Source organism: Ambystoma mexicanum, chromosome 2p (genome assembly GCF_040938575.1).
Source record: "Ambystoma mexicanum isolate Mex_15411 chromosome 2p, UKY_AmexF1_1, whole genome shotgun sequence".
NCBI lineage: Eukaryota > Metazoa > Chordata > Amphibia > Caudata > Ambystomatidae > Ambystoma > Ambystoma mexicanum.
The window spans coordinates 884,392,084-884,406,905 of NC_090923.1; the positions used below are offsets into that span (position 1 = coordinate 884,392,084).

The 14,822-nt window shown below is 46.7% G+C and overlaps 1 protein-coding gene across 1 annotated transcript in view; it reads left to right on the top strand.

The window, feature by feature from the left end:
- Positions 1–14,822, top strand: part of STRN4 (striatin 4) — a 563,587-nt gene that overhangs the window by 85,281 nt on the left and 463,484 nt on the right. The window contains exons 2-3 of the mRNA XM_069644583.1: positions 9,893–9,996; positions 10,831–10,904. Coding sequence (XP_069500684.1) covers positions 9,893–9,996; positions 10,831–10,904 — 178 coding nt within the window. The remainder of the gene's footprint in view (positions 1–9,892; positions 9,997–10,830; positions 10,905–14,822) is intronic.

Consider the following 14,822-nt stretch of genomic DNA (forward strand, 5'->3'; position numbering starts at 1 on the left):
GCACTGAGGACTCCGTGGTCACAATTCTCAGGGAGGATGACAGATCTCCTTCAGATTCCGGTCAGACTGGCTCGAGACCTTCAGTGGTGGGCCTGTCGGGAGAACATTCTGAAAGGGGAACTGTTCTGGCAACCATGGCCGGAGATAACAGTAGTGTCATGATGCCTACCCCCGGATCACCAGGCCAGGCCCAGCACCCCCGGGAGCAGGCATCACGCCCCCGGGGTAAAAGCCCAGCGACCCTTTATAGGGGCTCTTTGGACTCTGTCCTGGCGCCGTTGCCGCCAGGCTCATGTTGGACATCAGTCCTGGCGCCACAAGCGCCAGGCTCATAAGGGGAAGTGTTTGGTGCACTTCCCTGAAGCAGACCATGCTGCATGAAGAACCAAGCCAAATGAGGTTTGGGAGGGACTATTTTTCTGAAGGAACTATTTTGTTACTTGGGTGGGGCTGTGAAAGAATACTCACCTGGAACTTCTTCCAAAGCTATTTAAGCCACGCCCGGACAGCCACACGTGCTTCGCGTTGTTCTGCATCCCAGCAGCTGAACGCTCACCGTGTCTGCTCCTGGACTCCAGCCACGCCCGCCTCGAACCGGGAACACCTGTAAGGGAATAAGAGAAGAGAAAGGTGAAAACCAAGAACTTATTCAACCTTCTTACCTGCATCCGGAATCTTCACGCCAGCATTCCTGAAGGAAGACTTCCATTTAAAAGCACCGCTTTGCTCGCTGCAGCGCCGCGCTTCACTCACCTGTTCCCGAGACGCCGTCTGGCTCCATCGCGGCTCTCGGCACCGGTCACCACATCTCTGCACCTAGGGGAGAGAAGAAGAGACAAAAGGTGAGCAAGGGAACACAAGAGGAAAGCCGAATTTTCAGCCATATTACTTACCGGCTTTTCTTGGTGAACCATTCCACATCTCGGGTCGGCGCCGCATCTTTGGCAGGTACCGCACCCCGGCCCCTATGGGGAAAGGACAAAACACATTACTGGGGAATTATAAAGACATTTAGAGGGGTAGCCCTCATCACTAACTCACCTGATTTTACCACCGGCAATTTAACCCCTCAACGCATCGCCTTTGTTCTGCACCTGAAATAAAGGACAGAAAAGACAACATAAAAGGAGGCTCACACTTGAACTTTTGCATCTTCATACTTACGGCGTATCGCTCAGAAAAGTCAAGTGGATGTGCCAGCGCCATTTTGAAAACCAGTGAAGTAACTGGACGAACCCGTGCCCCTGCACCAGAAGCAGGATGGAGAGTTCATCCTTCCAAACCATAAGGTGAGCTTAAACCGGGGGTTTTGGAGGAATCGGAGAAGAACGAAGAGGGGGAGGGGGCAAGCACACTATTCAGCAGACAGTTGATCCCCTTTCTCATCTGCAGAAGGATATTCCTACGGGCCCGACAAGCAAGATTTGGGGGTCCTGTTCAATCGGTGGTCCAAATTCTGCGCATCACGCTTGAAGAGGCCACAGCAACCCAGACCAACGCCTCCGTGGGAGCCAGGTGAGCGTTACAAGTAGTCACGGATGCCTCACTCACGGGGTGGGGAGCCCATGCCAACGACTTGACCATCACCGGTCGTTGGTCTCCATCGGAGTCCAGACTACATATCAACCTGTTGGAGCTGAGAGCCATCAGACTGGCACTGAAGGCTTTTCTGCCGTCTGTACGGGGGAGAAACATCCTGATAATGACGGACAATACAGTGGCCATGCACTACCTCAACAAAAGAGGAGGCGTAGCGTCACTGCCACTGCGCAGAGAGGCGATGCAGCTCTGGTTTTGGGCAATTCAGGAAGGAATCTCTCTATCAGCAATGAACCTAGCCGGAGAGAAGAACTTGACAGCGGAAGCTCTGAGCAGGCAGAACAGTCTCCCACGAGTGGGAGATAGCTCAGGAAGTCCTTCAAGAGATCCTCGCCCTTTGGGGAACCCCTCAAGTGGATCTGTTCACCACCAGTATCAACAGGAAGTGCGACAGATTTTGCTCAAGGGAATTTCCCCCGAGAGGAGCTCTAGGAGATGCGTTCGTAGGGGACTGGGAGTTCCCACTTCTGTACGCGTTTTCTCCAGTCCCTGTCATTCCTCAAATGATCAGGAGGTTGAGAAGGTTTCGGAAGACCATGATCCTAATTGCCCCAGGAGAACGTGGTACCCGGACCTTCTGGACCTGTCCATCCACCCTCCAATTCGTCTACCGTACAGAGAGAATCTTCTCTCGCACAAGGGTGGTCAGGTTCTCCATCCAGCCATCAAGACCCTCAACCTTCACGCTTGGTATCTGAAAGGTTGAGTTACAAGGATTGGAACCTTCCAGATGACGTCATGGAGGTGTTGCTTTCGGCCAGAAGGCCACCAACTAAAACTCTATACCGCTGCTGTTGGAATACATTTTGCAGCTGGTGCAGAGAAAAGAATATCGAACCCTTTTCATGTGGTACACCTGCGGTTTTATCCTTCTTACTTTATTTGGCAAATTCAGGCCTTCAAGTTGGCACTATTAAGGGCTATCGCGCAGCGCTATCGATCTTTAAGCGCACTGCAGAGGAGCGTTCATATTTCAAAATTCCATTGGTAATACAATACCTGGAATGGTCTTGGAGGGTACACATTGGGACTTAAATCTAGTTTAAAACTTCCTAAAGGGTGCTCCATTTGAACCACTCCACTCTTGTTCATTGAAGTTTCTCACCCTCAAAACTGTTTTATTGGTAGCATTAACTTCTGCTAGAAGGGTTAGCGAGATACAAGCCCTATCTTGTAAACCTCCTCATACAATTTTTCGGAAGGACAAAGTCGTTTTACAGGTGAAGCCTAACTTCCTCCCAAAGGTAGTTTCTGAATTTCACATTACTCAGATTACTTTACCTTCATTCTATCCTTCTCCCCTTCTGGGGAAAAAGGAAGAGAGACTACACAGGCTGGACCGTAAGCGAGCCTTGAGTTTTTATATCAGTAGACTTGCTAAAATTAGAAAAGCAGACCAACTCTTTGTAGGTTACGCAGGACATAAGTTGGGATTACCAATAACCAAACAAACCATCTCCAGATGGATTATTTTAGCCATTCTGGAATGCTACAAACTGGCAGGGAAAGAGCCCCCCTCAAAATCTAAGGGCTCATTCGACCAGGGGTATCGCAGCCTCCTCAGCTCTTCAAAGAGGGGTACCAATTCGAGACATATGTGCGGCTGCCACATGGTCGTGCACATACCTTTACCAAATTTTATAGCCTGGATTCCTCCTCTAGTCAAGAGACTTGATTTGGCAAAGCTGTGTTACACTCTGTTCATTATGGCATCTCTTACTCCCGCCTCCAATCACATACCACTGCTATGGGAGTCTATCATAGATGAGGAATACGTCGGAGGAACATCCCATTGCCCCTCCCATCCATCCCCGCAGTGATACTTCCCTTGTGGTTGCAGCTTACGCTCCTTCAAAGGTAGTAACCATTCATGCAATAACTACCTTACTCTACAAAACGGAACTGAGCAACGGACGCTGCGCGTGGCCATTTATAGGCATGATGACGTCGGCGTCGATACAGTGGCTGTCGAACACCTACTCAACGGATGTCGACACACAGCGCCCTCTACTGGGAATTTTTTTTTCAGAGGCCAGCAAGCTGGAGATACTTGTATCATAGATAAGGAATACGTCGGAGGAACATCCCATCGAAAGAACATTACCAGGTAAGGAGTAACTTGTTCTTCTCGCCCTGTTCTCCATAGGTTAACATTGGGTGCAAAGACCTTTTTGTCTCTTGACTACTTTCTTTTGTTTGTCGAACAAGGGTCAAGCCTCCGACCCCTGGGCTAGCCTTTGGACTGGAGTAGAGATCTCGCCTGACAAATATTTATTCCACTTTTAAATAGTTTTGAACTGTTTGCGATCGCCATCAAGCCCATTGCATCCTTTTAGAGGATATTTTTCCTGGAGAAACCCGTAACCTTTGGGCACTAGGCCCCACACATCTTAGGGGGTTCCTTAGGTAAAGGGAATTGCACTTTGATGCAAGTAAAAAAATTAGAACCAATCACAAGTACAAGTGTGTTTCTCTTGGTTAGTGATTGATTGTATTGTAAGTGAACCTACTGGTGAATGTATTGGTGTTTTTTTTTCGTGCGATAATACCTGCTAATTTATTTCTTTGCGTGTGCTGAAAGGCCCAATAAATAACTGTTTTGTATAAATAACGCCTATGATGAATTATTTTATTCTGTATGGACTCATTAGGGCCCTAGACCACTCACTTCTGACACGACGCCTTGGCTGCACTTCCACGTACCTTAATGCCTTAATTGTGTGTTGGCTCCTCAGCACTCTCTTCACTAAAAACCTAGGGTGGCCTCTTAAAATCTAGCCCCCACCCACCCCTTAGGGTTGATTTTAGAAATCCATCTTAAGCCAAAGAAAGTGTTAAAAATTAGGTTTTGCATACAGTTACATTAAGCATTGATATAGTACGTCTTCCGTTCACGGTGAATGGAAGTCTTTCTCCTATGTGTATTCTTTTTTTTTTATTTATTTATTTTTTTTTGTTTGTATAATTTCTCCTGTGTGTTGATTGATAAAATAAACAGTCACATTGCATGTAGGTTCTCAGATCATAAACACTCAGTCCCCTTCTCCCACCCCATGCGTTTCTCGGTGGGCATAGTTCTCGGGCCTCATTCGGTCTGGTTTGATGGCGGTAGCGGGTCGTCCATAAAGTGAAATGCTCGCGCTATCAGGCGCGGTTTGGGTCTAGTGCAGGTTGGAAGTGATGGTGGCGGGAGGGGGGGGGCAGAAGTAATACCAACGCAGGACCAGCTTATGGGCACACTCCCGGTTGGTGATACAGCGGGATGCCGTACATGTTCTTGTGCAGATGTCCACCCATGTGATCCTCAATGGTGTGCCCGAGGTCCGTCTCCCATTGAGACATGTAGGAGGGCCTGGACTGGAGGGGGTTGTCCAGCAGCAGTCTATAGAGGGCTGAGATTTTTCCCCGGGCAGGTAGGTCGTTGGCCATCAGTTCTAGTGAGGTAAGGGGTCTTGTGGCCGCTGCACGGGTCTGGGGGTGGGAGCACCAGTGCCTAAGTTGGGCGTAGGAGTACCTATGCGTCTCTGCTAACTGGAAAGTCATCTTACAGCGTTCGAAGGTTAGGGGGGAGTCCCCATCGTAGAGTTGCCCCAGAGTGGCAGTTCCTAAAGTTCTTTGGATGGGCTCGGGGGAAAAGCTGGGTTGAGGAAGATTGGAGAGAGAGCGCACTCGGGTCTCCTGGAACGCCCCAGTGTCTGCGGGCCCACTCCCAAGCCTTTATCGTTTGTTTTGTGGCCGTTAATATTCCAGGCTAGCTTCGACGTAAGGCAGTGGGTAGGAACGTGAGTAAGCGAAGGGGGAGAGAGAGGCAGGATTATTCAATCTCCACCCATTTCGGCCGTCCTGTAGCGAGCCCCCATGCTTGGAGGTGGGCCAGCTGTGCTGCCATTTTGTATTTACAGAGGTTGGGCGTCCCCAGTCCAGTCTCGTGCTGGCCATCATTGATCTTCGCGGGATGTGTGCTTTCTTCCAACTCCAAATGAAGTCCACCATCTTTCTTTGGAGCCGCTGTAGGGGGGGGAATGGTGATTGGGAGGGAGGCGCAGGCATAGAGGAAGCGAGGGAGTAGATTCATTTTGCATGTCGTGATGCGGTCTAGGAGGGAGTTCTCTTGCGATTGCCAGCGGGCCAAGTACTTCTCTAGTTACTCAAAGAGTGACGGAAAGTTAGCCTGAAACTTTTGTTGGATGTGCGGGGATCGTGACCCCCAAATAGGGGATCGATTTGATGCTCCACTGAAACGGACATCTCTCTAAGGCCTCCCGTTCGGCCGGGGTGAAGCTCACTCCCAGCGCCGCTGACTTTTGGAAGTTAATGGAGAAACCTGATGCAATCCCGACGCGTTGGATTTCAGTTAAGGCCGCCCTCATGGATCCCTCAATATTAGTAATGGTGAACAGAATGTCGTCCGCATAGAGGGCCACTTTGTGTTGCGCAGAGCCGGTCCTCTGGCCACGGATTCAGGGGTTTTCCCGAACTCGTTGAGCCAGCGGCTCCATGGCCAGAGCAAAGAACAGTGGGGACAAAGGACATCCCTGTCTCGTTCCACATGTAAGGGAGATCGAGTCCGATAGGCGGCCGTTGATTCTCAACCTAGTCCTAGGGGCCTGATAATTCGTGAGGATCATTTTCCAGAAAGTCGGGCCGAAGCTAAAGGCCTTTAGAGTGAGGCGCAGGTAAGACCAGTCCACCTTGTCGAATGCTTTGGTTGCGTCCAGCACCAGCTGGGCCAGTAGTTGGGAGTCCCAATTGGCGATCTCTATTAGGTCCAGTGCCCTGCGGATGTTGTCTTTTGTCGACCTGTGGCTTATAAACCCCGTTTGATCCGGGTCTATGATGCTTGGGAGGATAGGTGCTAGACGATTGGCCAAGATCTTAGAATATATATATTGGCATCCAAATTCAACAGAGCGATGGGTCTATACGAGCTGATTTCTTGGGGATAAGGACTGCGATGGATTCCTGCATTGCTGGAGTGACCGTTCCAGTGGCCACGATTGAGTTGAAGAGAGGGGCCACTAATTGGGGCTGGAAGACTTCGTAGAAGCCGGTGGAGAATTGGCGCTTTAAGGTCTTCCCTGTCCGCCGGGGTCAGATGCGGGAGGGCCACCCCTCGAATGTATGAACGCTGCTTGACCGGTCCCTCGGGGCCGCCGTCATTATTTCTTGGTGGTGGGCGGTTGCCAGGCGTACTTTCTCATGGTCCGTAGTGGATCACCCCCCTACGGGGTCGCGAAGGCCCATGATAGAATTCCTACTCTTCTCCTTGGCCAGTTTAACCAGAAATGTGTTCGCCTTGTTGTTATGGGCGTAATGCCATTGCTTGGTTCTGGTCAGCAGCTTCGCTGTAGCATCGGCGTAGTGGGCTTTGAGCTTTTTCCTAGCCATTTGTAAGATCCTGTAAGATTTGGGGGCCCCAGCCCTTCCTTTTGAGTGGCTTCGGCTTCGCGGACTTCGGCTTCCAGAACGGCACGAGTCGCTTGCTTTCTTTTATGGAATGCGGCGCCTTGGGTAATCGGTTCTCCTCTAAGGACCGCTTTCAAAGCATCCCAGGTGTTGGCCGGGGAAGTGTCCTCATCCTGGTTTTCAGCAAAGAAGTTCTTTATGGAACTAGCGATTGAGTCTTACTGCCATGTCCCCCAGAATAGGGTCGTATAGGCACCACCGGCGGCGTGGAGGGGGCTCCGGGTCGTGGGACCGCAAGGTCTGTGTGAAAGGTGCGCGGTCCGAGGGAATCCGGGGGCCAATTACACATCTGTGAAAGTCAGGATCTGTGGGGAGGTCAGGAGCAGGTCGATCCTGGAGAAGGTACGATGCACATACAAGTAAAAGGTGAAGTCCTTTTCATCCGGGGACCATACACTCCAGGAGTCTACAATGTTCAGCGTGCGGAATAGGTGGAGCAGACCAGTGGCCAACTTCAGATCTCTGGATGTTGGGGGCTGGGATCTGTCCTTGAGGGAGTCCGGGGCCCTGTTAAAGTCCCATCCCATGACTACAAGCCCCTCTATGAATGAATGGAAGGCGGGAGTCCTCCAGGTCCTGGTAGAAGCCCTCCTGATATTGGTTCGGAGCATGCACCGAGATCGGGGTATAGGGCTGACCATGGATGGTGCACTTGATTGCAATAAAGCGACCCTCCTGGCATCGTCGCGAGTCCAGGATCTGGGGGTTTCAGATCTTTTGCAAATAGAATAGCGGTGCCACCCTTCTTAGTTCCGTTAGAGGTGAAGAATTGTAGTGGAAAGAATCTGCTTCGCAGGGGAGGAAAGTCTGCTGCGATTAAATGTGTTTCTTGTAAGAAGGCGATCGAGGTCCCATCGTCTTGTAACCTTTGTAGGATGGATTTCCTATTCGGGGGGAATTCAGGCCCCTAACGTTCAAGGTGGTGAACTTAAGTTTTAAATGCGGGGTTGGTTCGGAAGATTCGCTTGCTGAGGGGGGGAGGGTTGTGGGGGAGTTAAGTCAGCCATGGACGTGAAAGCATAGTTGTTTCGGGTACTCCTGTGGTTGAGTGTTTTAGAATTGGTCTCCAACGGGAGAAATACACATTCAACAATGACCTCCAACGGGAGGTCCAAATTGTGACCAGGGGGGCCGATTTTAAACTATCGGCATAGCCCCTGGGCGCCAAGGCTGTCATCTGACAGAGCCAACGTGGTTGAACGACTCCAAGGGTAGAGTGGTGACATCTGCCTTGGAGACGGGTATGGACCGCATGGGGTCCGCGGCGAGTTGGAAGTACTATGTATTTTTTTAATGATCGCCAACTACACTCAGGATCCTTATGACTACTTTGCATTTCCTACCTCCCACTTGGAACTCCTAGCTTCTCCCCGTCACAATCTGCTCTTCGTGGTCCTGGGTTCCATGGTTTTATGGGGCCTAAAGGCTGACCTGTGCAAGACTTCAAGTGCCCTGCTAGCGTGCCCTACCGGTCCAACTTGGATAGTTAGTCTGCCCTTGACAAGTTAAGGAAGTGCTTCAGGCCGACAACTACATTCTCGACACTTTGCAACAGCTTACTCATTGTGACCTGGGAATACTCTCCTGCCCTCTTCTTCGTGGCCAGCGTGCCCACCACCAAAGGTAAGGGCACTTACCTCAGGGTTTATGTAAGATTTGTAACCTGCTCCCTATATTACCGAAATGTTTTGTTTATAGAAATTATGCAGTGACAAAATCACTAATGTTACTCGCGTCAGGTAAAGCTTCCGAAAGTGGTAATCTGTATAGTTGCAGTGGCAAAAAAGATGATATGGCTATTGCCTAAGTGCCCACAATGCCAAGTGGTTATTGCCACAGTCTGGATGGTAATTTGGTAACTGGTCTAGCAACAGTCCCTAAAAGCTTCTTGAATCCCAGCGTTTTTTGCGCTATCATACACCACACTGATCTCAAATGTGATTTGCTCTAACCACTAGAGTCCCAGTTGTAATTACTTTGTAGTGTGTAAGCCACAGAACTTCAAAACCCACGCGGGAATTCATATATGCATGCCAAAGTGTTTTTTTAAAGGACATATATTTACATGTCAAATGTACTGTAGTGTCCAGAAAAAAAGGTGCTAATTGCTATAGTACCTTTTGAAGTCCAGGTGTGATCATTGACGCCTAAATATTGCCACAGGGTGTAAGAGCGAAGCTGGTGATTGCTGTAGCTCCTGAAAGCTTCATTCGTGAACTGTACAGTGGCTTAAAAGCCAGTGGATAGAATTGCAGTAGTAGGTTGAAGGTCCAGATGACCATTGCTAAGCGCATGGAGATGCCCCACTTTACAGAGCTGCACTTAGTGTCCTCATTTACATGCATTCTTATGTGCATGAGGTAAACTGGTCGAATCGGTTTACCTAAATCTAGCTGGATTATTCGATACAGGGGAACCTGCTGTCCTTTTGTGGCAAGCCATTGCAGTTATTTATGAATTAAATTATTTGAGTGCCAGTGTCATTTTAATTTATACGTTTGGTGTAGGTTGACTTGGACAGTTACTGTTGGCATTCTCTACCATGGAACGGCATGGCGTATTTTTGCAGTTCTTTGAAGTGTATGCTGTTTCTGGAATAGTGTACACCTATAGGAGTAGATGTTGCGTTCATAGCTCTGATTAGTAATGCTGGTGTATGTCTCAGAATTAATTGAGTTGTGTACATAACTGAGCGTATTTTAGGATTTTATTTTTTGGAATGGAATGTATACCTGCATCCATCTTGCTAAGTTGTAGTGTTCTCACATACAAAAGTCTGTTTCTCTTCTAGTTATAATTTGTTTTCCCAATGTCTTGTATTACACAGGCTCAGGTGGCATTTCTTCAAGGGGAAAGAAAAGGGCAAGAAAATCTCAAGACAGACCTTGTCCGAAGAATAAAGATGTTGGAGTATGCCTTGAAGCAGGAGAGGTGAGAATGGAATCTGTGGCAAGCATTTGTGATCTGCATTTGGTGGGAATATCTTTGCAATTGAGTGATCTATGTGCTTGCTCTTTTATCTGTACTGTTGGTTTCCTTTAAATGCTGCCGCCCTGGCTGCACTGTTCGCCACCTCTACATTTTTCTTGTGGTGTTGTCCCTCTGGATGTTGTCACTTGTCTACTTGGCGGTTTTTACTATGGACTCCTTGTGGGTGTGTCCTGGTTTTTTTTTATTTATTTTTTTTTCCTGACCATTTGCTTGCTAGTTTCGAGCGTTTGCTTCTTGTCTTCCTACCATGTAATACATAAAGTGTACTCCTGCATTATAGTGTTGGGGGGGGGGGGGCTCAATTTCAAATCACTGTTCCCCCGCCCAACACCTGTTTAATCCTTAACATGCACAATTTCTGAATGAGTCGGGTAATACTAGCCTGGCTAGTACACATTTTGAGGTCTGTTGTAGTATGTTGCTGGTTATTCTATTTTGCTTTGTGGTTATTAAAATAATGAAGCAGTATATGTTGCAAGTTATGCAGGATTGCCTTGTGCTTAATGACCGTTTATAACCTGGTGCTTTGAAATATGCTTTCTGAGGTACTGTACCATGTATCGAGGCAGTGGCCTGGTTTTAAGCACTGTAGCTAGCACTGTTCTGTAAGTTGTCCTTGTGTCTGGAGATTGCTCATCAGAGTGCCTGCATTTTGTTAGTTTAGCATTGCAGCTTCTGCGGGACTGCGTCATGTGCACACATGCACATGCATCATTTTTTGATTTTTGGGTGAAACCCCTACCTGTCACTGCTTTCATCTTTCACTTCTTCCAGGACAAAATATCACAAACTGAAATTTGGAAATGATCCAAGCCCGGGGGAGAAGAAACCTGACCCAATGGAGACAGGTATTGATTGCACAGAATTCTTTTGCTAGATTCCACATTGTGTTCAGATATTCAGGCACTTTTTCAAAACATCTGGGAGGGGAGAAGAGAAAGTCAGGAGGAGTTAATTTGTGGGTTTACATGGTGGAGAGACATTTTTGCGTACACTTTATTGGGATAGCTGCATCTTTATGGCCTTGGGTATATTGGGGTATGCTATTGAGGGGAATGTTAGTGCATCTGCCTTGTAAATTCGTATGTAATTGTTTCATATCCACCCTTTATTTCAGTCCATCACTGAAAATTGTACGACACAAATTCAGTTCTATTTTTTTGGTTAGCAATTCTACAGTAATTCTTGAGAAATGAAATGGTTCAAATGTTATTGCAGTGTTTGGGTTGTATCCTTCATTGGTCACACAACCTGAGAAATTGGGCTTTACATCCTTGCAGATGCCAAAAGTCGCTTCTTTGGTAGTGATCTTTCCTCGATAGATTCAGGAAGGGTGGCACAAAACCGCCAGAGAAGCCCCCTACACTACTGGATAGCTACTTCAAAGAGGACTGTTAAATTGGAACCACACATTCTTAGGGCGGAGTGGGCCCTTAGTTTTATGAGCCATGATATGGAACTCTTGCCTGCTATGTCTTAATTATGGGCTAGCTCGTCTGGAGGGGCGTCACTCCCCAAACATTCATCTAATATCGATACAATCGCCAATACAACCAGTATTTCTCAATCCCTCCGCTGGTTCCTGTGGCTCACCTGGTTACAGTTCTGTATCGATCCACTCTACGTATTTGGAACTAATACGAACAGACATTGGTACCAATACAGAACATGTAACAAGTACATCAATTTTTAACAACTTGCCATTCACTTATTTTTACCTGCACATGGATTAAGCCATACCCACATTTGTTTATATCCTGGAACATTGCAGGGGCCCTGAATAAGTTGAAAAAGATGGAAACCATGGACTTTTTGAAAGTTTGTTACTTCAAGAGACTTGGGCAACTGTGGATTTGGTATTGGATGGGTATGTCACACTACAAGTGACTGCACAAGAACGACCCGGGGGGTGGTCACTCTTAAGGGGCAATGGCAGTTTTGGTCAAAACAGTTAGAATGTGAGCTTGTCAAACTGGAGCCAAATGTACATTTTGTTCAAGTAGTAAATAGGGCAAGAACTGGCAACCCACTATTAGCCCATTTTTATAACGGACAATCTAAATGTGAGGGCTCAAGCTATTTGTTAATTATGAATGGTATTTTAGATCTCTTACTACAACCCACATTTTCGAGTAATGCATTTATCATTGGCGGTGACTTCAACTTGGGGGCGGGGAGAGGAAGGGCCATTACCTATCTCTTTGATAACAATGGAGACATCTTAATGGGCATTGTAAATCCTCCTGTGCTTGTTCCCCTGCATGTGCGCAAATGGACTTAAATTATGCAATTGGCTAAACAAATGGGGGCTTAGGACTATTAATGGGTGGTTCTATATGAATTTAACTAATAAATAATGAATTTTTACCGAAACAAAAAAAATCTTTGTTTGGGGGATTCCCCCTTGTTTAAAACCCTGCCCGACCCCCACAGATATTTCTTAGAGCATTTTTTTTTATTTTTTCATTGTTTAGTTTACAATGCATTCTTTATTTTGTAGTCCTTAAAATCACTAGATATCTTAATGGACGCCTAACCAATGATAGTCCTGGGAAATATACTTTCAGGGGTCATCAAACCTCTACTATAGATTATTTTTGCCTCAGTCTCGCATTGGTTACTGCTTAAAGATTTTTACTTGGGTTCAGAGTGGCCACCATCCGATTGCCCTTCATCTAAACTGGCAAATATTACCTTAATTTTATAATGGTTGTTGGGATGCACGTTAAGATCCTAGCCCTTCCCAAACGATTCCGATTACGGAAAGTGTACTAATATGCGGGAGATGCACATGAGTGGGTACCAGTTGAGAAGGGGAGACTTTTGGGTATTGGTGAATGGCACCGGGCACGATTATTCTAGGACTTCATAAGGATAATAACATAAATTTGATAGCATCATAGGTGGATACATTGCATGCTCACGACATACATATAGAATGGATCTTGAACCCCATATTGGAAGGTAGGCCTGGATAATCGCAGGCTGTGGAAGCACAAAACAAGGCCTTATGGTTGAATATTCCCTCCCTCAAGACCAGGTAGAGAACACAAACACACAGATTTATCTTATTTAGAGGTTTGCAAAATTTAGAAAGGAATGGGAGTGGCCCACCACAAGTAAGGGCTGTGACCCCGGCTCCCATGGGTTTTTTCACAACCAGCCAGAGGTCTTGAGCTGCCAAAACAGATTTACGACACTAGCGCCCCCCATGATAATGGTAATTTCATTTGTACTACCAGGTTCCCATGAATAGAACTCCTAAATCCTTCACTATTTGAACTGGTTAGTAGGCATGCAGGCAACCTAGGCCTTCCCCCTCAGGATGGGTAGGTGATAAGGTGGGGAGCGGAGGACAGCAGTCTGTGATTTGTACCGTGGAGAGCAAAGGATGATGCCAACTCTTATAAGATTACGACGAAGATGCATGACTGGGGCGCCTGTGTGGCTGGGATGAGAAAAGGAATGTTATTCGCAAGGGTCAGACTGACCTCGAAGTTATCCACTGAGCTCATGTTGCCAGCCAGGTGCACATCACATGACTAGGTCTCAGGGCAGTGCTTTCAGAAATGTAACCAATCATTTTCCAGTGACCCAAGCTGAAGAGATGGTCAACCATGTGTGAAGATACTGGAGTCGGAAGACTGGACCAATGAACTAGCAGTCTATATGTGATTATTATGTAAGTATGCGGTAGCCAATTAGGGTCGGGGAATAAACACTGCATATTGAACACATCATAAATGACTTTTTTCAGTTATAATGTGCGGTTTGCACATAAGAGAGGGAGCACTGTGGCAGTGAACCTATAATACCCTGTTGTCTTTCTTTTTGTATACAAATAGAAGCTCTTGTTGTCACAAAAGGTGCACCAATACTTTTTTCCCCTAGAGGTTTGCTCCACACCAACCCAAATCAAATGAAAAAACAAGGCCAAAAAAACTAAAATGGCCTTTAAACCCCCGACGCTATACAAGATGGTAAAGGCAAATTTTCCTTGAGTAAAGCAATTTTAGAATCTAGTGTAATTTGTCACTTGTCTATTGCCTTTTTCCATTTGGTATGGTGTTGGGCAAGAATTGATTTAGTAACCCTGTGGGAGACTACACACCACTTGTCCTCTTGGTATTAAGTAACCCCCCTTTTAGTATAGTCCTGTACTACACAAGTTGGTAGTGTGACTGAGCAGCCAGGCTTATCTCAATAGGGGTAAATGTGAGCTCTAGAGCTGCATAAATGAAACACTTATAACAAGTAACACTTACAATCAAGGTTTTAGTTTTAAATGGTTATTTAACATCAGTTTTTAAAGCTAGTAGATGCTCTTTAGAGATGCTTTTTAGACACTGAGGTAACTTCATTCTCAATGACAGTAATGGCATTTATGTATCATTAGTACTTTGCAGATTCTGAGGTTTGCAGAAAGGAAAGGTTGAAGGAAAAAGGTTAAACGGGTTCTCGAGACATGCAAGTATACTTAAATCTTCAAATGAAGTCTAGACAAAACCTTTCCCAGCAATAATAATTTAAAACCAAGTTATCACCTTTTGAAAATCAGTCGATGGACTAGAAGAGTCTGCAAGGAGCCAGGACACCCAAAGTCAATTGGAGCACAGTCTATGGAGCGGCGACACTTCTTTGATAAGAAGTCTTGCACAAAGTTAAGAGTTTTGTAGAAAATCACTGTAGGGTCACAAGTTGTTACGTAGAGTTGAAATCAACTCCAACAAAAATAGCCACTGCAAGTCTTGCTGCAGTGTCTTTAG